General features: G+C 37.1%; 2 protein-coding genes across 4 annotated transcripts; one reads left to right on the forward strand and one right to left on the reverse strand.

Annotated features, from left to right (window-relative positions):
- Positions 1–231: 231 nt before the first annotated feature.
- Positions 232–8,369, forward strand: LOC111329915 (uncharacterized). Of its 3 annotated transcripts, none has more exons than XM_088736745.1 (7): positions 232–320; positions 1,844–1,986; positions 2,105–2,166; positions 3,032–3,149; positions 3,884–4,817; positions 6,464–6,538; positions 7,294–8,369. In XM_088736745.1, exons 2-7 carry the CDS (start codon positions 1,944–1,946, stop codon positions 7,391–7,393), a joined length of 1,332 nt encoding a protein of 443 aa, XP_088592871.1. In that variant the 5' UTR covers positions 232–320; positions 1,844–1,943; the 3' UTR covers positions 7,394–8,369. The 3 variants fall into 3 exon arrangements, with proteins under 3 accessions (XP_088592871.1, XP_088592870.1, XP_088592872.1); XM_088736744.1 differs by having other exon boundaries at positions 260–503; XM_088736746.1 differs by lacking the exon at positions 1,844–1,986 and having other exon boundaries at positions 302–320.
- A 1,268-nt stretch (positions 8,370–9,637) lies between these two features.
- LOC111329916 (protein lin-7 homolog C) lies at positions 9,638–14,929 on the reverse strand. The gene is made up of 11 exons (XM_088736747.1): positions 14,822–14,929; positions 14,121–14,162; positions 13,938–14,014; positions 13,734–13,805; positions 13,093–13,158; positions 12,896–12,990; positions 12,327–12,375; positions 10,965–11,019; positions 10,822–10,857; positions 10,424–10,478; positions 9,638–9,998 (listed from the first exon to the last, which is right to left on the reverse strand). Coding segments are annotated over exons 1-11 (618 nt in total). The 5' UTR covers positions 14,892–14,929; the 3' UTR covers positions 9,638–9,997.
- Positions 14,930–21,979: the final 7,050 nt, after the last annotated feature.

Consider the following 21,979-nt stretch of genomic DNA (forward strand, 5'->3'; position numbering starts at 1 on the left):
TAAAACAAACTCCCTAGGTCCTTCCAACAATTCAACGGCCTTAAAAGGAAGCGACCTGAGTTTGAAAACTCTACGTGAGATAATTACACCTATTTAAAAAATTTCCCCTTTACTATTTTTACGCTCGAATTTTTTATTAATCGTAAACCTGATTCACGAAGGTAAACCTCGTTCTCGTGTAGTCGCTAAGGGTATCGGGAATCGCAACAAAACCGAGCAAACTGGGGTCTAGTTAATTGGCTTGCCGCTCACTGGGATTTGGCTTCTTCCCTTTTCAGGGTTATGTGATTGGAAGCGTCATTACTCAGGTATTTTTCAAGGTAAAAAACATAAATTACACGGTGATATAAACAAGATAGATAAGAGCTGTAAACTGAAGGACATCGGCAAAGGAAAGTAAGAGGCATTGTTAGACAAGGTCTTGCCAATTTTTCAGTCGTTTTCGATATCTTACTGGCATATCAAAAATTTCACTACGAGTTCTTATAACAAGGAATTTACAGGTAGGCAAAAGGACATGGATATTGTTTCATAGAAACGACGAGGAGAGTATTGTCACTTTTTAAAGGTGTTATATGGCGCTCCTTTCTCGTAAACTCATAACATATTCACCAGTCTAATTTCTGTACGTGTATATCAAGACAATTATTTTCGATGTGTATTTTATAGAATGTTTAATTTCTTTATTGCTCGAAGAAAATATTTTAGCCAGAAAGTGAGCTGTGAGTCTCCATAAATAAGAGTGCACCCCCAAATAGATTCTTGTATACGTGTATCTTCCTCTATTGGCATATCATGTTGTCAGCCAGTAAAGACATAAAATAAGTGAAATATTATACCCTTATGTTTTTTTCCAAGAATTTAATTGTGTCTGACAAATTTGAGGAAAACATTAAGACTGGAGGGGAAAAAACTGTTCCCTCAGGACCAAAAATAACTTTTTTTTCATGTGCCTAGAGGAAGAACACGATAAACAAGCAAAAACAAGTGAGCTTTTATTACAATTCAACTTTATTTATTGTAAACACTGCAAATGTATCTTTGAAGAACCATATTTTTGGTTTCCTGTTCCACCAGTTTTTTTATTGCATAATTTCAGTAGAAAAGTAATGTTTATAGCCTCAAGCTTCTCCATTGTGTTTTCAAGAACTAGTAGAAAGCTGGCAACTGATTGCATGCAATCACAGAGAAGTTCAGAGAAGAGAGCTCAATAACATCATGCCACAGTAACTCCAGCAACTTAATGATTAAACTATTTGTTATTTAAACCAATAGATTGCCCTTTTTATCGCTGTGAGTTGCTATTTGTAATAATTAAAACAATACATCGAAAAACAAATTTTCTCCAACAGGGACACCTGAAAAGTAATTGATAGTGGGTTTATTACTTACTATATATTGATATTTTTATCATAAGATTGTAACTATAACTGTCAGGTGGGTAATTAAATTTTTCATGATTCTATTGGCTTCACCATGTCAGTAATACTAGGGCTTGACACTAACTTTTCAACTTACTAGCCAAGTGGCCCGTGACATCTTAGATGCTACAACAATGTCAGTTTGTTTACCAGCCAAACTGACTAGTGGAAACTGAAATCCACTTGCTAAAACTGAATTTCTACTAGTCTGTGGCTAGTGTGCTACCGTTAATGTAGAGCCCTGAATACATTATTTACTAAAGAACAGCCACCCTCTATGGACCAATGATACTGTTACTAAAAACTCACTGACAGATTATTGAGAGACTACTGACTGTTGCCCGACAGGTATACTTAAAACTGTTGTCTGACTGTTAGTAGACTAACTGTTGGTTGACTGTTGGTCAACTGTTGGCCAACAGTCGGCTGTTTGTCCCGACAGGTTTATTCAGCAAGTCATTGGTCACAATTACTCTGGGTGATCGTTGGAAAAAATTGTATACAAACTCACTTAAGTGATTGATGTCAATAACTTACCTGGCTAAGTATTCAAAAGCTCATACTGGTACGAAGAAGTAGTTGTTAGTCTCTGTTCACATTTATCCCTTTGGTATATTAGATATAATGACTTAGTTTTAACCTCATTAGATTAACTTATGAATTATTATTTTTTCTCTGTTGAGGCATGGATTTCAAACAACTCATGAACTTGGCCTCTCGAAATAAGAGTCGGGCAGAAAAGCAGGTGAATAAGTGTACATGTAAATATATTTTATGAGTAATAAATACCTTTGGTACATCGGTGACCCCACTCAAAGAGAGAGTTGGTCTTTCATAGTGTACAGTGTGAGAGAAAAGGTTACATGAGCTCAGTAGCCTCACTCTTCACTTGAATGCTTGATATTGTATTCAAATTGTGAGGAGAAATCCTGTCTTGGTCACTTATTGATGTTAGTAATTAAGAATCTACAGTAAAGGTAGGGAAAAGTTCCTTGTGGCTGTCCTTGTCTGAAAACATGTTTTTTTGGTTGGTCATCCAGGCTAGAGATGACCTCTAAAACATGTCTATGGTTAATTACCCAGATCAGAAATGACCTCTAGACAGGAGCTTGCCATCATTCTTAACTCTTAGCCATCATTTTTGTTTTAATATAATTTTATATATTGATTTGTGATATTTATACTGGCTGGCCAGGTCAGCTTAAAACTGGTTTAGATAGGGACCTGTTTAAACAATCTAAAGGCTAGACCACCATGCACATAAGCTAAATTCTCTTCTGTTTTGAGGGAAGTGGGTGGGTTCCTTAATATCCCCTATTAACCAGTACAGAGAAGATGCAGGAGACAGGGCCTTTGCTTTATCATCCAACAATAAGAAGACTAAAATGCCTAGGTAACCATTTGCAGATGTCATAGCAAAGGCAGCTCATTCTCCTCAGTTATTTTTAAGACCCTGAGTGTCTGGTGTGAGGCTTGAACCCTCAACTTCCTTCATGGCAATCTGATACTCTACAACCTAAGCTAACCAGGTGGCAGCTAACCATTTCTGCCACTTCCTAAGACATCTATGCATTGAAAATTTATTCTTTAAAATTGTATTGAATGAACAGAAAGATGCAAAAGAAGTGATGCCCAAGCACTCTAGTGGTGGATCAAAAGAAGGTGTGTCACAAGCTGCAGTTCAAGCTTTTCTTGCAAAGAGAGAGATGGAGAAAAAAAAGAAAGCAGGTAGGAATGTAGGGTTGAGGGTGAACTGAGAACTATTAAGAAATCTTGTTTCATCTAAGGAGAGCAGGGCTCACTGAAAGGTGCTTTTTGTGACATAGTCTGGAATAAGCAGTCACAGTGGTCATCTCAGGAAGGGGATTTAATCCAGATTAAAGGTTTTAAACTTTGTGATTGAATCAGAGTTTACTGAAGAAAGCATTTGTGGTAGATATTAAATTGTATGGTTTGTTGGTTGGTTAAGGAAGTGACTTAAACTTGGAGAGCAGAAGCAAGAATTGGAACGGAAGTGTTTTTTACAGCAAAAAGTGCTGTAGACTCAGCATGTCCAAGTTTGCTCTCTGATATTTTTTATCGAAACATTCAATTGACTTTGTAGGGTTTTAATCTGTTCTTTTAGATATGAACTAGACATAATTTACTTCCCCACGACATTGTTTTGTTTCATGTAGAGGATAACTTGGTTTCACTGACGGAGTTGATAAAATAAATACTTATTGGCAACCATAGTGAGTTTCTAATTAAAAGTTGATGTTTTGAGTATTAGTCCTTACTTCATCAGAGCCCTTTTCATTCTCTCTGACAATGCTTGAAACATCAGCTTTAGTAAATCACTATGATAGCCAAACTACATTCAGCTGATAAAACCAAATTGTCTTGTAATATCCCCACTGCTGTAGCACCTCAGTTTCTTTAGAAACCTACCTCTATATAACTTATTGCTTTTCTTTATGTAGCTGAGGAGGAGGCAGCAAGACGAGCAAGGATTGAGGAACGTTTGGCCCAATCCCTTGGTGGTAAAAAAAAAGAATCTACTAAAGTTACTAAGAGTGAAATGTCATGGCAAGAAGGACGAAACAAACCATCAAAGACAGATGTGATAAATGGAAAACAATCCAGTAGAATATTAAATGAACAACAAAAAACCTCTGAGCAAAGAGCATCTAAAATGGTCCAGCCTTCATCTTCAAAGAACACTGATCACGATAGAACTAGACCATGTAGGAAAGCAGATGGAAAAAACAGCATCACAAAGTCAAAATCATCTTCTACAAAAAAAGGTGCACCTCTCAGTTTTAAAGATTTATTGGCTGCTGCTGAGCACAACAAGAATGGGGGTGGGGGGGGTGCCCAATTGAAATCTGCATTACAAAATATGAGCTGTGCAAAGAGAAAAGAAAGTGACAGGGAAAGCAGTCATATCGAAAAGGCAAGTTGTGAAGGAAAATCTACCAATGCAGGACAAGATAAGAGAACAAAGCATCAAAACAAAGTTTTAAACAGTAATTCTAAGAGACCATCAAAACTGGCTGCAAATGATAGCAGGGTGAAAACAAAACCGTCATCTTCAACAGCGAGTTTGAGAATGAAACAAAAGCAGGACTTGAAGCAGGCATCAGGGTTACTTAGTGGAAGTAAAGAGCATCTAGGGCGTAAAAAAATTTCTGCACTTGCACCGATAGCAAGCAACTCAAAACATATTAGTCCAAGTGTGGAAAGACAATTAGTGAAAGAAAGACAACTTCACCGTCAAAGGGAAAGAATGCTGCTAAAAAGGAAAAGGAACCCTTACATGGATGAGATGGATGATTTCATTGATGACGAAGATGTTGAGGATTCTGCTGATGTCTCCAAGTATATCAAGGAAATTTTTGGCTATGATCGGTCAAGGTTTGTGTCTCTTTTACAGACTGATTTATACCTTAACCATTTCATTCCCAAGGTCTCATTGACAATTCTCTTTACTGTCTGTCCTACAATTATTCTCATTATGTTAATTTTGAGAATTTGGTAATGTTTATATAAACTAATACCAGTAATCCTTGATATATATTTTTCTTTATTCTCGTCACTTGTTTGCTTGATATCGTATTGAAACTGTGAGGAGAAATTCTGTCTTAGTCACTCGTGGGAGTTAAAGGGTAACTCTAAGGTATACTTTTATTTCCTTTGGTGCTAACCAGGAGAATGTGTTTAAAAATCAGGAGTTACTTTGGTTGATGATGATTTTCTTTATTCTTTTTACTTAATGACGATAGATTATGGAGAAATTAGGTGCTAACCACTCTTTGAGGGCAAAGAGTTTAAGGTATTTTGATGTTTCTCCAATTGAGGAAAACAAAGGCCAACAGTCAAAATAACAATGAGAGGGTTTCCTACTACAATTAAAGCCACAGGTCAAATATCACTATATTCCTAACTCTGATGGAAACTAACAAACTACCCTCATCCTGACATTTTTTTTTTAACCCTTTCGCTGGCAGGTCCCTGGGGACTCAATAGTTTTCTATGATGTAGGCGGACAAATCAGGCCACAGCTCATCACATTTTAAGTTCAACCCCAACAAACTATATATCATTTTAATCAGCAGAAAAGTTACCATCATTTTAAGACTATTTTGTTACATATGGATCCTTGTGCACATAGTTTGGGGCAAGAAAAGTCAAGCATAACAAAATGTTTGAAGAGTATTTTGTTTTTCCTGCTCTACTAAGACAAGACATCAACATACTTGTGAGCATAACTTTTGTATTATGCAAAAGTGTATTATTTCAGGAACCAAACACTTTGTATTCCATCCAATTGTCTTCATTGCAACCAAAGTTATGCCTTTTACTGTTCATCAAGGTGCAGATTAGCAATTTTCAAAAATTAGAGGATATGTGATATTGCAGAACTATACTTGAGTAACAACTAGCTAGCTTCACTTGAACTCACCAAAAAAGTAACCACAAAGAACCATAAATGGACAATAAGGTAAAAATGGTTCTGTTCTTATAAAAAAATTACAATCCATAGCAACCTTCAGGAGTGTAGGCACAGGAAAAAAGCAGTATGAAATACTTGATGTACATTCAAAGATACAGTTCACAAGTCTAAATTGTGTCCTTTTCCCTCCAAAGAAAACTTCATTAGGATCGTCCCTAACACAATTCACCATGCCTCCTCGACTGAAATCCATGCAGACGCCATTTTCAAAAGGATAGTACTGTGTGAGCAAATCTTTTTCTCGAAAAACCTGTCAAATTTAGCTATAAACAGCGAAAAATATGGCTGCGAATGAAGGAACGTGACCAGACAAACCATAATAATCTTTACAAACTCAAAGCAATACTATTTGGAGGTCCCCTGAGGTTTTTAGTATGGATAAGGTCAGAGCGTACGAATTCGTACGTTTGCCAGCGAAAGGGTTAAGAAGCCTTTCAGTGAATGATTGTAAATTATTATACCAGTGCTCAGAGACTAGTCAAAGCCCTGCTATCCAAATGTCCAGATGTACTCACTGTAACTTCCTTGAATATAATCTTTCTAACAGATTCAATGATGAAGATGATGACTTGTCCTATATGGAGAGCAGTTATTCGCAAATAGAAAAGGAGGAACATAAGAGGTAAACATATTATGCAATCGGGAACTGTCCTTGTGAAAGTTTTTGTTAACATGATATTCACCGATAACAGAAGTTTAATTCTGATTATTGTTTAGGGGAGGATAGGATGGGAAAGAGTTGCATCAGGGGGACAAGGGAACAGAGGGTGTGCTGCTCCCCCTGCACATAGTTTTTTCTTTTAGCTACTGGTCTGTTTTGGGTTTAACCATCTAGTTACACTGCCAGTTATATTAGGGACCATGAACTAACCATGATGGTAGCAAGGATATGGTCTAACAAAAAAAAAAAACAAAAGATCTCATGTGCTCAACAATAGTTCAGCACTTTGTACATTTCATAGGGGTCCTCTGCAAAACAACAATATGAAATCACCAAAATTTGTGTGCTCTGAGAACAGAAACCCCCGCAGCAATAAGCTTCCAATGGGAACTCAATGTTGCTTGCATTTGTTATGCTACAGTAAAGGTTTTAGCACAGTAAGAGATGGTAAACATGTCAGCCATTTGCAAAATTCTAACTAATAGTTTATTTATTTTATCAATGTCTTCCTCTGTGTCGCTGTCCTGACTGCTTAAGGCCCCTATTAACTGACTGCTTAAGGCCTCCTAGCACCTTCAAATTACATTTCTTTTTTTGCATCGTCCTTTTATTTTTCTCTGTAGATCATTAGACCATTTTCATGTTTGATTGAAGGATGAATCTTTCTTGGGCTGTGAAAAATCTAATGTAAAACTTTCTGTTTCTTGTTTCACCAGTGCTAAGATAGCTCGCTTGGAAGATGAAATTGAGCAATTGAAGGAATTGACAGAACTAAAGAAGATGAGAGATAAGCTCAAGAAGAAACCAATGAAATAGAATTAGACAGTGTGCAACAACTTCGGTTCTTCTGTTTCTCAAAACTTATACCCCATTCACACCAGCAAGACATGTTTGCGATAAACTGGGTTTCACCAAATGAAAATCAGAAACAAAAAACTAAATTTCCAGGACTCCAGTTATTACTAACTTGTTTTTATGTGATGAATATGAAATTAACAAACATCACTTTAAGCAACCTCTTTATGAAAACAATTCCAAGCCATGTTTATCATGATTATAGCTTTTAAAAACACATGTTTCAGCTTTGGTGTGAATAGGGTATCACTGGCATAGCCGGCTTTTCAACTGGTTGTAGGCCTGTGCCCTAAGAAAATTAAATTTTGGTTTCAAAATTTGAAAGAGTTATGGGGAAGTGAGATTGTATGTAAATGCAGTCTATTTTTGACCCCAGTCAGGCAGGTTACTTTACTTACTGGGGGGTCATCCACCTCCATGTAAACAGGCCCTTCAGGAGAGATACAGAATTAGTTATTTTTGTGTTCCCTTCATGTGTGGCAACCTGTTAACTGCTAGGTAACTTCCATCTTGTATGTTGTTTACATCAAGATATCAATGGTAAGAACAAAAATGATGTCTCAAAGACATTTTTCTGAAAAAGTTAACTTTAATGACATTATGGCAGACTTTGTTTAATTTGGAGAAATCAAGAAGATAACAAGTCAGCAAGAGATTTGATGCTCTCTTCAGAAGTGGAGGATAAAGCTCCAAATTAAGTGACAAGAAGATATTTTATTTAATAGACTTAAAATAATTTTACTAACCTATACTTAGGGTTACTTGAAATCTAGGAGTTTTTAGATCTGTTACAAATATTGTAGTTTAGACAACCTAAAATATTGTCCATAGTTATCAAAATGTGTAAGCAACCTACAAATGCTTTATTAAGGAGGCCACAAATTGTCAAATTTCAAACAGTCAGGGTTAAATTAAACTTTGACTTTGGTATTGATAATTATCAGTATGGTGTTGTGTTGGTTGAGAAAGCATGCTAAGGTTTTGTGGTGCCTTTGCTAATGGGAGAAAAAAAAGTATACTTAATTGTTTTCAGCTTCTTGGGCCTTCGCATTGGAGGTTCAAAGAAGACCTTCACTTCCTTTTCCAAGAAACTTGTTTGAGCCTTCACAAGGGAATGAGGTATGCACCAGTTGGGGGTAATTGGTCAAGGTGCTCTAAAGGCAACCACCACACAACAATCCCTTAAAGAGAAATTTTGCTCTGTCAAAGAATTAGTTGATAAAGTAAATTGACCTCTGTAACTCATTTTTAACTCTGACATTCTAAGCATTAACCATTTGTCAGGGTGCACACAGCTATTCTTCAAGTCCCTAAGGGAGCTTGTGGGCCTACTCAATTTTGTTTTTGGAGTCACTACTAATGTTCCCTTCCTGTGCATGCTTTGGCCGTAAATGTACCACTTTTAACCAGTCATATTGTAGATAAGGGTCAAGAGTTCCTATAATACCTTAAAACTTAGTGACAGTTAAAGAAGAAAAACATGTGACCCTTAAAAAGTTTCATTCCATCATTTACTGGAGGTTGATTATTCTGCTTGAAAAAGACTATGGCAGTACCCTGTTAATATGGTCACCAATAGACCCAAAAAAATTGGCTGTGGGTAGGTGGTATTCCTGGGGCAGGGTTGAACTTTATGAACTTAAGGCCCTGATGAAAAATTTATTGTATTCACACTTCCTAAACAATCATTCTCTTTGATAAACAAATAGAATGTTGATATACATACAGTTATTGTAGAAAGACTTGAAACTCCACTGAATATATGAAAAACTTTTGAAAATGGGTCATTACCTGCCACACATGAATTTGAAATGTACTGCAGCCTTCTGGACATTTTTTGTATGAGACATACAAGCTTCTTGCTCTTCTAAATTTAGTGCTAATGGCTGCATTAACAGGGTGAAATCACAAAGGATTCTACTGTTTGGGATATTAAAATGTGGCTATTGGCTAAATTAACAGGTAACTGCACTGACTAGGGATTCGCATATGAAAAATTTTTGCTGTTTTGCCAGGCTGAAAAAAAGTGGCCATAATAATGAGGTGACCGTAATTGTACTGATTAAGTAGCCATGGGGTAGGGTTCCACTGTAGTCTGGTTATGAAAATGTTGATTTGAAAAAACCCATAAGCTCCTTGATAAAGTTAATCCACCATCCCAATATAACTTAGATTCTTAAAGGAAACAGAGAAGAAGACATGAACTACAAAAATTGACTACAAGTTTACTTGTTTTGGATTACAAAGTTAGCAGTGTCCACGGTCAAAAATGCCTTCAAAGTTGTTGATTATTGTATAATTCAAGCAAAAGCCAACACTAGATTAGCAAAATTTCTGAAACATCCTATTTTGAAGTACAAGTAATTCCACTTAAAATACTGAGAGAATAAAAAGAAATAAAACTGAGGAGTAAACCATATCTTGACCATGGCAAAAATGCTTTGTATATGAAAACGTTGTTTATAGTATCGCAGTTTATGGCTATCATGTAAAATGCTTTCTGTTCCTCTAGTTAGTCAGAATGATTCTTGTTTCAAGGAATTTCAAAATATCCACCCTCACAAATCTGAAACAGAAAATGACAAAGAATTAAAAAGAGAGACACCAGTGTTTTGACTTCATCTCAAGGGGTTAATTTATAAGAAAAATGATAAAAAAAAACTGTAAAATGTAAAACACTCAAGTGTAGGTGATTGCAAATTCCATTATGGTGACTTTGGTGAAAAATCTACCACCGAGAATTTAAAACAATGCCAAATGCATGCAACCTCCACTTGATAAAAGTTTACTTTACTTTTGAAAGTTAAGGGTTATAAGAATTAGTGTTCATGAATCCAGTGTTATAAACTTTAAGGTTGCTTATAGACAAAACTCAGCTCAATGTGGCACACAAGCCTGACAAGAACATAGCATTGATAGACCTTTTGTCTTTTTAAAAAAATAAGGAAAAAAATTTTTAAATTAGGTGCGTCATCTAACTTGATTACTAACCAGCGCCTGCGAGACCCACGCTGTCTATCAAATTTGGCTTCCATTTCCTCCAGCACTGAAAATACAAATGGATCACAAGATTTTAACTTGAATGCACTATTCAGTGGCTTCAAAGATAAATAAATTACAATATACATGTACTTGTACTACAGACTTTATCAGTCGTACACATTTCCAAGGGGGAAATTTCAACATGCTTAACAAGTTACAACAGGGCTACTTGTAATTATAGGCTTGGAATCAATTTAAAATAGTTGACCAATTGAATTAGTTTAATTCTTCCCTTGATCGTTGTCTTTGAAACCATTTCTTTTTCATAGTAGCTATATGCACAACTGAAGCAAAGATACTAAAAAATATCTTTCAAAGCAAACTGAGAACTCTGACAAAATACTTACGTTTTGGTGTATACTTCACAACTAGACGGACACTTCCTACAGAACAATGAAAAAATAATTTTTGTTTAAAGAGTGTTTTCATTTGCTTTAATTCTTCAAGCTTAATGTGCTAGAGCTACATTTATTTGCTATATTCAACCCACCTTCAGCAGCTTTCAGCAGGTCAACAGCTTTCTCGTGATTTTCTCCCTCTACACTCTGAAAAATAACAAAATTAAGTCGAGCTTATGAATCCAGTTCCAATAAATAAATTCCACGACAACTTCGACTTGGAACGCGACTGTGAATTCTGATTCAAGAATCATCTCGCACACAAATGTTTCAGAGTAAGGAATCACACAATATATCACAGAGAATGGAATAACAAACCCAGTTAAATTGTGCGGGGAACGAGCAAGGTTTCACACAATAACAATGGTAAAGGAAAGAATGGCAAGGACAGCAATTATAATTATTTATTTTGTGAAAGAGTGCTACTTAATTCAACCCTATAACTCTCATAAGAAATCTCCCCCTCCCTCCAGTCTGTAATACAATTCTTATAATGTTTGTTCAGAGAATTTGGTATTAAATCAAGTTATAATCCCCTAATTGATAGTTTTCTTTATCCTCCTCACTTGTCTGCCTTTTAGGGAGCCTTCATTATTTATGGCGGGGGGAGGGCTGGCAAGAATAATGAGGGGGGGGGGTCATGATAAATTCAGGAACTAAAATGGAGGGATAATTAGAAAAATTTGGGAATAATGTAGGGGGGTCAAAAGCTTTTTGTTGCCACATATCATCTACAAATGTGGGCTTAAGTTTGTAGAACATTTCTACTACCCGCCATACAAAATACTTTTCACTTCTTTTAACCTAGCTGCTTTGATAGTCCTAGGGGGGAGGGGGGCTAGCTATTTTTGCAATTACCACTAGAGGGGTCATGACATTTTTAATTATTGTAGAGCAGGGTCAGGATAATTTGTTTAGTCTCACTGAAAATCTTGCCAGCCCACCCTCTCCCATAAATAATGAATGCCCCCTTTTTGTATAAGTATCGTACTTGGAGAACTTCTGTCTTGATCCCCTATTGGAGTTACAGGGTTAAATATCAATACATGTATCTTATTAACCAAGCGCGAGGGCCGTGCTGGGAGAATATTGGCACGAGGTCTTGACAGTACAGACCGAGTGCAGCGAGGTTCATACAAAAAAGACCAAGGGCCGATATTCTTCCAGTACAGTCCCGAGCTAGCTTGGTTAATAAGAGATTTATTATACAACTGAAGTTCAAAGGGACACAAGTGCCGTATCATTCGGGACCATTCAGGACAGTGCCCGGTCCAATACTGAGAGAATATTGACCAGCAATAGAGCATTTTGATTGGTTGATTTTAGTTATTGGCCCTCTGACTGCCCGAGTCGTGTAATAATGAATAATACTGAATTTCCAGCGACTCATTCACACTCAACAGGTTGCAAAAGAAAGGCTTTGGTAGTAACAAAATATTAAAAAATTTTCTCACCACTCCATTGACTGAGAGCAACTGATCTCCTCGCTTTAAGCCACCATTCCTGCAATGATACAACAAGTCCTATCTCACTTTAAATCCAATTATGTGTACCTTGTTTGGGATAGGAACGGTGAGGACAGAGGGAAGACAGGTAACCAAACCAAGAGGATTTTAAAAGTGTAGTGTGATCGTCCGGGTGAGCATAGTCCTGAGAAGGACTGTTGTCCGTTGTAATGACTGACGTCTCAACAACCTGTGCGGAAGTCATCATCAGAGTCAAGTGAATAGTTGTTGTCAGTAGAATGTTCTTATTTCAGTTTGTGTAAAATGATTGGTCAGTTTTGCCATGATGTTATTGGCTGTAAGACTCAAGTGGCATAAGTCAGTCGTGATTGGTCTGTTTCGATCCGTCAGGAAAGTTAGGTCATTCTTTACCTTGGCCAATTCACACTAACTCAGTTAGTAAAGTCAAATTATCTTGTACAAATAATACCTACCCCTGCCTCCCAATGACCTGGCACCATGACTTGATGAGTTGCACACTTCATGATTAAAAGGGTTGACAAAAATTATCAACATACCTGTCAGCCACGCCACCAGGTATAATGCGAGAGATATAAATAGGAGAATTCTGTTCTCTCCCACCCATCACATTAAAGCCAAGCCCTTCTTCATTCTGAGAGAAAACACACCATATCATTAGACCATTACTATAAAACATCAGAACACAAATCAAAATCAAACTTGCTATTGTATTTATTGTCTTGTATCTGCTTACCTTGGGAAGTTCAACCACACGGGGATGTGCATGACCTTCACTTGCAGCAAAAGCAGCAATTGTGGCCTGCAAATAAGCAACACTACTGCATCCAAAATTTGCCTAGTAATAGTTTGATAAAGTTGACCACAGACAAAATGATGACAAAATGTTGAAGTGAAGGATCTTATCACATGGTTATATGAAACAAGACTAATATATACTTCACAATAATTCTTAGTTTATTTGTCATGTGAGTCACCCTGCTGATGTGAACATAAAAAGCCAAAAAAGATGTTTAGAACAGCGAACATCCTGATGGCATTTTCAAATTTTTACTAAAATTGACCCCAATAGCATCATCTCTCTTGGAGAATTTGAGAAGAGTTTAGCCCTTTAACTCCCAGATGTGATGAACTTGTAACCTCTCCTTGCAATTCCACAATGCAGTCTTGCAAACTGGTAAGGAGAGTAGACAAGCTCATCAGTAAGAGGATATTATGTTGCTATAACATCTAATTCTCCTTTTTAACACACAACGAATTGTTTGTCAGTAAGTAAGGAGAAACACTAATTGGATCATGAGATTTGAAGGGTTGATTAGCTAAGCTTGTGAAGAGAACTCAATTGAATTAAAAAATAGATGTTGGGTGTTTAATCACCTTGGCCGTGGCTTGAGCTCTCACTTCAGGATTGCCTTGGATGTCAACAGTCTCATAAACATGTTCATAAACCTAAAAACGTGGCAAAGGGAGGTAAATGGCATTGCCATAGTATACGTCTATACATGCATAGTGCAAACTGCCTTTTCAGGAGTTGAATGCTCCTTAAACCTGCTGAACACTTGAGAGTATATGATGGTTTACCTCACGGATGGCATTACAAAATTCACTCTGAAGAACTTTTTGCAGAGCTTCAAGTTTCTTAGGGGGAATTTCGCCACCTGGAAAACAATTATTTCAAAAACAAAGTTAACAGTGTTCCAAATCATGACAAATGCTACACTAGCGTTAACAAAGCTCGTATTTACAAATAAAAATGTCACTTACTAGAGCGTAGCTTTTCTATCAGTTCAATAGCACGGTTCACATCTACAATTAGAAAATAAGGCCCATTTTTCTTAGTTTCCTTGAAATCATGCAAGAACAAGAGAGAATATGCCTTGTCCTGTAAAAATTTTACACCTGAAACAATCAGGCAGTGGTACTTGCGAATTTCTTCGCTAACTTATCGATTCAGAAGGACTTTTCTGTCGCGGAAAATACGCGTCACTTCCATTTTTATTAATAATAGGCCAGTATTGGCACAAGCTATCAAAACATTTCAAATAAACAAGCAAGACAATGACATAACGGCAGATATGGACGACAATCCAGGGATGTTTTTAACAATAACAACACAATTCAACTCTAGAATTTTCGAATTCTAAAGCGTTTTTCTCTCCCGTAAAGATTAAGGTGAGCCACAGTGGGATACAACATGGAAAAATGTATATCTTACACTTATTCCAGTAAGTCTAATCGCTTCAAATATCGTTGTAACACAAATCCCACAACTGAATTAATACTGAAGTATTGAGATATAGCTGGTTATAATGAGGCGGGGAATATAAATTATTCGAATGTGTGTCACGATGGCATTCGATCTTAGTGTATAAACTACAGTTCCTCAAGCAGGACTCTGTTAACTTCAGTCATTCGTCCAAAATTTAGAACATTTTTCAATAATGAAATGTGCAAGGAATATTTACCTCGAGCTAGTGTTAGTGGTTCATGAGCAGCCATCTTGAACGCGTCCCTTACCTCGTAATCACGTGACATCTAATAAAAACTGAGTTTTAGTCTTCCTCGACCGATGTTCCGCCCTAACAAAACTGAGTCGTAAATAGATATTTTCTTTAATAATAATAAATAAATAAAGACTGTTTATCAAGACTCATTGCAGCAATATACAAAATTGCTGAATTACATTCAGCTATTTACAATGAGCTATTTACAAAACATGTAATACTAAAATATAATAAAATAAATCCAATAATACTCAAAAGCATAATTATACAAGCCACTGGGTGTACTTATGCGTGACAAACTCTTGCGTGACAAACTCTTGCGCGCACTTGGTCCTACAAGTAGGACGCGTGGAGCGGCTAATGCCAGATCTAAGATTATAATTATGCACAACTTCTTCCTGTTTAGGGAGCATAAAATGCAAGGGGTGAGTCTCACTCCGGAGTCTATCAATATAAACCTGAGATGGGCGCGTCTGTCATTTAGAGTAGTTAAATTAAGGACTTTTAATGCCTCGGTGTAATTCATCAAGGGAAAAATGATGCGCATAGCCCTTTTCTGAATGTTCTCAATCTTATAAGATAGAAAATCTGTTATATTCTGCTATACAGGGGAAGCATGTTCTAAAACAGGACGAACAATGGTTGTATAAACCTTAGCCAGTGAAGTTAGAGATGCACCACATTGCTTAAGGACCCTTAAAGTGTAAAGCCTTCTGTTTCCCTTTTGCATTATAACTTCTACATGATAGTTCCATTTCAGGTCCTTGCTTACATAAACGCCCAGTAACTTATATGTCGTGACTCTCTCAACCGTGTTATTACCAATTACAATAGGATTCACAATAAAACTATGATTACTCATAAAATTAATTAGCATTTCCTTGCATTTAGTAGGGTTCAATTTCATTCTGCGATCTTCAGAAAAGGTATAGATATCGTTTGTAACAAAACTGAGTAGCCTGGCACTGTTCCTGGGGATTATTTCAAGGGCTGTGGTAACATGAACAAAACTTTGTTCTAAGGTTCCATGAGCGCAATAAATTATTTGTCATGATTGTAAACAAAATGACTCCTAACCTAGTGCCCTGTGGTATACCGCCCTTGGGAGTTTTCCACTCAGATATAATGTTCTCAATCCTCACAGCCTGAGTCCTGTTACACAGAAAGGCAATTATCCAGTTAACTGGAACAGGGTGCACATGCATGTTCCTTAGCTCAACAATCAGCACATTGTGATCAATCATATCAAAACCTTTAGAGCGGTCAGCAAAGAAAAGCCTAGCACCACAACTCCATGCAACCACTACCTCATATACAGCCTGTAGCAAATAGACTAACGCGTCAGGGGTGGAATGTCCTGCACGAGCAAACTGACGAGGGTCTATCTGATGAGACACTTGTTTAAAATCAAGCGGTCCCATGTGAATCCCTCAAGCACCTTAGTAAGAGTTCATGTCAGAGCGATGGGCCGCAAATCGCTCTCTATCCGCTGCGGGGGTGAGATTTTAGGGATTGGGTTCGGCAATGATGCCTTCAAGGCATCAGGAAAATAACCCTCAATCAGGGATGCGTTATAAATATCCTTGACAACTGGTGCTAGTTCTTGAGCGAACTCCTTCAGTACCCAGTTTGGTATACAATCAGGGCCAATAGCTTTGCCAATCTTCACAGATGAGAGGGCCTGTAAGGCTTCCTTCTCAGATACCAAGAATTCAGGGGGAACTTCCTGAGGGGCCAAGACTGGAGATTCCAAGGGTGTAAAATGATCTGTCAAACAGGTAAAAAAATTATAAAGGCTGATAGTTTCTAAAGAAACTGTTTGGGGCTGCGTCGGTGGGGGTAACGAAATAATTTGGATATATCAACAAAGTTGAAATGGTAAATTGGCCACCGTAACGATTACAAAAGCTGACGTTTCGAGCGTTAGCCCTTCATCGGAGCTCCAACGAAATTAAAAGCCTTTTTAAAAAGAAATTAAAATTCACAAATTAAAAGCCTTTTTAAATAGAAAAGTCTTCAGTCATTTTTAAACACAGAAATACTGCTACTAGATCTAATAGTCAGCGGTAAAGAGTTCCATAGAACCGGTGCAGCGTGGGTGAAAGTGCGAGCCCCAAATGTAGAGCAGTTGACTCTGGGAACTGACTGACGTGACAGAAGAAACTGTGAGGACAAACAAAGAGAATAGTTGGACTCGGTTTTCATAGACAGAAGATCGTTAACATAATCTGGAGCCTGGTTATGTAAGGACTTATAGACAATTAGAAGCAGTTTGAACTGGACTCGGAACTCTAAAGGGAGCCAGTGTAGGTCAACAAGAGCAGGCGTTATGTGGTCGAACTTAGACAATTGAAAAACAACTCTAGCTGCTGCGTTCTGGACTTTCTGAAGGCGATCGAGTTGATATTTAGGTAGGCCAAAGAGAGGGGCGTTGCAGAATCAAGGTAAGAGGATACAAATGCATGAACAAATGTTTTTGTCGTGTTAACATTGAGGAATTTCCTAATTTGTCTTATTTTATACAGACCGTGAAAAGCTTTACTACAGGTCTTGCCTATATGTATATTTATACGCATTTGGACATCGAACCATGATCCAAGATTTCGCACGTTTCCTGAGGGTTGAATGGTAGATTCACCAACGACGAAAGCTTTTTTTTTAATAATATATTTTCGAGGTCATGTCGTCCACATGACACTTCTCAAGTAAAAGCTCATTTACGTATTCTGCGTCGTACAGGACACAAAGAAAAATTATGGTGCAGAATACGTAAACGAGCTTTTACTTTAAGAAGTGTCGTTTGGGCGACATGACCTCGAAAATCTATGATTATAACCTTTTCCGTAAAAAAGATATATTTTTCCAGGTGTTAGCCATTAGGTGTCTTGACGCCGTAAATTAAAAAATCAACGTTAAGATTAGCTGAGGCTATTTTGAAGGTTCAGCGCGCGGTTCACGGCATCCTTTCTCAAGAAAGGCTCCCAGATTTGGCAAAATTTCATGAAAATGTTTGAAGACGTAAGCAAAAGAAAAAAACTTTTTTTAGCCTTGCCTTTGGCCAAAAAAATAATAACAACCAAAACAAGAGAAGGAAAGAGAGAGATTTGACAAAGTCGTCTCAATCTTATGGGGCTGATAAGTTACCTACAGAGACGAAAAATTCATTATTGCGTTGGATTAGTTCTGCACTGAACGTCAATTTTAATCTCTCCATCACTTGCGTTTGATTATCAATTTATAATCTCCGGATAGCAATCTGTGTTTCTAGAAGTCATTTGGAATTAACCTTGAATATATATGTCTTTTAAAGTTTACGGTTAAAAAATAGGAATCCTCGTTGGCCCTTTTGAATTTCTCATATTGTGGTCTATACCGAGAAAACAAAGTGTTCTTTTACGTACTACGATAACGGTCAAATTGTAACTGAGAAAAATTGGCATATATCAGAGGAAGTAGCGGAAAATCACCAGAAACAAAAGTCTTCGCCACTTCATTAAATTGCTGTCAGAAAAAAAGATTAAATAACGGGGTTTCATTCTCAGTTCTGTAGGATCGAGATGGATTTGAAGTAGGCGCCTTCATTCCATTTGAATTTTTAACTCTTGCGCACAGGTTTGTTAGTAACTGTAGTTATGGTTAAGCGCTGCTCTCTGAAATTTTAATAACTCTTCGTCACTTCGTTAAATTGCTATTTTTTAAAAAAAAAAAAAGAAAAAGAGTGAACGCAATACCGAGATTTCATTTTCAGTTCTAAGATCGAGGTGGATTTGAAATAAGCGTCTTCATTCTGTTTGTATTTATTCTTTTTAGAGGGTGCGTGTGGTAGGTTTGTTAGTAATTCATTATAATTGTAATTGTTGTCACATGCCTGTCACGTGTTACTCTCCTTACTTCTTACTAACCTGGGAACCATAACAAGCTTTTGCGCGTTGATCAAAGAAAATGTGTGCATTTTTTTCTTCTTCTAGTTTGCCGGAAAACGTTCTTTAGTTAAAGATTTAATTATCTTGCGTCAGAAAGTCTAGAGCCTTCACAAAAAGCTGAAAACCGAAAGCTTGCAAGCCTTTGTGACATTTTTAGCTAGAGAATGCCTATCAATATGCAATGATGAATTTTAAGCTTGGTTGCTCAACTTTTGTTTGAAACAAAACCACTTTCTTAGTTCAACCACTCATGACCATTAAAATATTTTCGGTCCAACCCATTCCGGAGCGAGTGTTAGATCTAAACCTATAAAAGTAGACTGTGGTTTGTTCACGGCAGCGAGTGGACGGATAGAACTTCAGAGAAGGTAGTTGCTGTCGATAATGGTAATGGATGTGCCTCCCCGAAGTGTTGGCCTTCTTTTGGTCGAATCATTGACTTCCATACTTATAATCGTGTCCGCTTTTTTCGGCAATCTGCTCCTTCTAGTTTCCTTGTTCAGAAAAGCACGGCTGAAGAGTTTCACCAACCTGCTGATCGGCTCTTTAGCTGTAACAGATCTGATTAATGCTTCCTTCCCTAGTGTCATGTTCTGTTCTTCACTTGTATCTGGTAGGATGTTACTCGATGTAATTTGGACGTATCAACAAAGTTGAAATGGTAAATTGGCCACCGTAACGATTACAAAAGCTGACGTTTCGAGCGTTAGCCCTTCGTCGGTACTATACTTGACGAAGAAAACCGCACATATCGTTTCATTTCTGACACATTTATTTAAGTTAGTAGAATAGCCTACGCATGAATTAAATGACAACAAACTTTTGGATTCGAACTATTGAAACTCATAGCAAATCCTTTCTTATTCTGATGCGAAGCAATATTATTACGATAGTATTTGGCCGCAATACAATCCGGAAGAACAAGAATGAAACTATAGTACTACTCTTACTTTACTTCGTAAAGTACGTCATAATAGTGAAAACTATTTCGTCGCAGTATAATGCTGAACAAGAAGGAAACTAGCAACACTCTTACTACTCTCACTAACAACTTAATAAAAAAGTAAATTGTTCAACCGTATGAAAGCGAAGTAGGCGGAGCAACGCATATCAGTTGTGGAACACGAACAGCGAATTCCCGATTTTTTCGAACCTTCGTGAAAATAAAGCTTATTTCGAAAAACTGCGTTGACTAAAGGCTTTTGGTTGGAGCTATTAGAAGTTTCGAAAAGTCGAGATTCGAGCAATTGGTATTTCACAGAAGCAAAACAAACGATAATTGAAGCTTTGACCCCATTCAACGGTTTTTATTATTATTTTCTATTTCACACTTTTTCAAGAGAACTGGCAAACAAACAAACGATTTCAAAATTTACGTTTCGTTTTCATTTCAAAGGTAAACAACAAACTTACAGCTGCAGGTTAATTTAACGAAAATCTTAAATTGAGACGCAATGCTGAGAAAAAGATAACGTCTAGGCGTATGTTTTAAAATAAAAACCTACTTTATAAACCTACTTTCTGAAAAAACATTCTTTGAAAGCCTACTTTCTGAATTATTATTATTTCTATCAGAAAATTATGTATGGTAATGTTTTTAATCAGTTTTGTTCAAGGGGTCCAAATCCGCGGAGGGGGTGGGGGGGGGGGGGGTAAAAATCCGTTAGCGGATTTGGACCGGGGGATCCAATTCTAGGGGGGTCCAAATCCGCTAGGACACCGGAACCCCAATATGAAAAACAGAAAAAGCACATCGGATACCAAATCCGAGTACCCGTCAAAATTTTGACGAAAACCGAAAACCAAATGCTGAAAACGGAAAATCCACGAAATGCAATGAACAACAAGACCGAAAAACCGACGTTGTTTGGCTCAAAAACCGAAAAACCGAACCAAGAAATAGCCAAAACCGCAAAACCGCAAACCTCAACGCCCCCCCTCCATGACCTCTGTGATACCACCGCAGTGCTTTACAAACTGAGCTAACAAGCCAACTGGGAGCTGGTCATCTTGTTGGTTCGTAAAAAACCCGTGGAGCTCGAGTGATGAATAAATGACTGTGGACACATGAAAATCGTGTGAAACTGCAACTTTGCGAAATCATTTATTTACTTATTCGCGGTTCACACATATTGTGAGTTCTAGGGTGACATATTTTATTTAAGTCTTTCACTGTAACTATACTTATTGCTTTGTTAGCGCCTTTCTTTTTCATCTTGTTGCCGCCTTGTTGATGCTTGTATAATTTATTGATGTACGATGGTTGTTTACTCGTTTTTCGCGCTAAGCGTCCGTAATGCGATAACGTCAGTTAATATCACGGTCTTTTCCGTGGCCGTAACCAAGTAAGTGTTTTATAGCCCTCTCTCCGTCGTGTTCTTCGTAATTTCTTTATATCGTATATTGTGTAACTATTGTGATTGTTTGTTATATTTACTAGTTTCAAACTGCGTCATTTAAGCCGGAATATAATTGAATTGTAATAATTTTATTACTTATAGCGCGCAAATTATCATATTAAAATATGATCGAATGCGCGTTGAATGAGATCTAATTTACAAGTTCATACGAACAAATTTATCTTAAAAATTTGTGTAGACTTTTAACCCTTTCGAAACAGATCTGTAGTGCGAAGTTTTAGTGCGGTTTCAATTGTTATTTTCTTATATAATTGTTTACAAAGCTCCATGATTGTAGAGCACTCTCCGATTCAAGGATAAGGTTTTTTACGTTTATAAATATATTTAGTATAATTTCGGAGCTGAGCAAAGAGTTTCCAGCAATCTGATTGGTCGAGCGGTTCCTTAGATGACGCTCTATGAAATGTTAAACTAAAATGTTCATAAATTTTACAAATAATATTAACCATACAGACTTAAACAAAAACGTTTTAACTGAAGTCTTAAAAATATCAAAATTCTTCTCGAGTTTAATTTCGCGAGGAGGGGCATTGAAAAGCTTTGGTGCCGCCACTACGAAAGTCCTGTCGCCAAGTGTTTTCTTCCATTAAAAGGTTTATTAAAGATATCAAGCCACAGACTCAGCATGTAGTCATGAATGGATGTAGAATGGTACTAGATGTTAATGGATAGAAAGAAGTTCTAAGGTGCTTGACAAACTTCCAAATAACGTTTGTTGGTTAAGAAGGAATTTCGATGCTATTTTGGGATTTGCAGACATTAAGTTGATCTTTGCA

This window comes from Stylophora pistillata, chromosome 10 (genome assembly GCF_964205215.1).
Source record: "Stylophora pistillata chromosome 10, jaStyPist1.2, whole genome shotgun sequence".
Taxonomy (NCBI): domain Eukaryota; kingdom Metazoa; phylum Cnidaria; class Anthozoa; order Scleractinia; family Pocilloporidae; genus Stylophora; species Stylophora pistillata.

Bases quoted from the DNA above. Each gene is read 5' to 3' on its own strand.
- LOC111329915 (XM_088736745.1), top strand. From the start codon at position 1,944: ATGTCAATAACTTACCTGGCTAAGTATTCAAAAGCTCATACTG. The intron at 2,167-3,031 runs GTGAATAAGTGT...TTGAATGAACAG, and splicing joins AGAGTCGGGCAGAAAAGCAG to AAAGATGCAAAAGAAGTGAT. The intron at 4,818-6,463 runs GTTTGTGTCTCT...TCTTTCTAACAG, and splicing joins TTTGGCTATGATCGGTCAAG to ATTCAATGATGAAGATGATG.
- LOC111329916 (XM_088736747.1), bottom strand. From the start codon at position 14,891: ATGTCACGTGATTACGAGGTAAGGGACGCGTTCAAGATGGCTGCTCAT. The intron at 14,015-14,120 runs GTAAGTGACATT...ATTGTTTTCCAG, and splicing joins GATAGAAAAGCTACGCTCTA to GTGGCGAAATTCCCCCTAAG. The intron at 13,806-13,937 runs GTAAACCATCAT...CCACGTTTTTAG, and splicing joins TTTGTAATGCCATCCGTGAG to GTTTATGAACATGTTTATGA.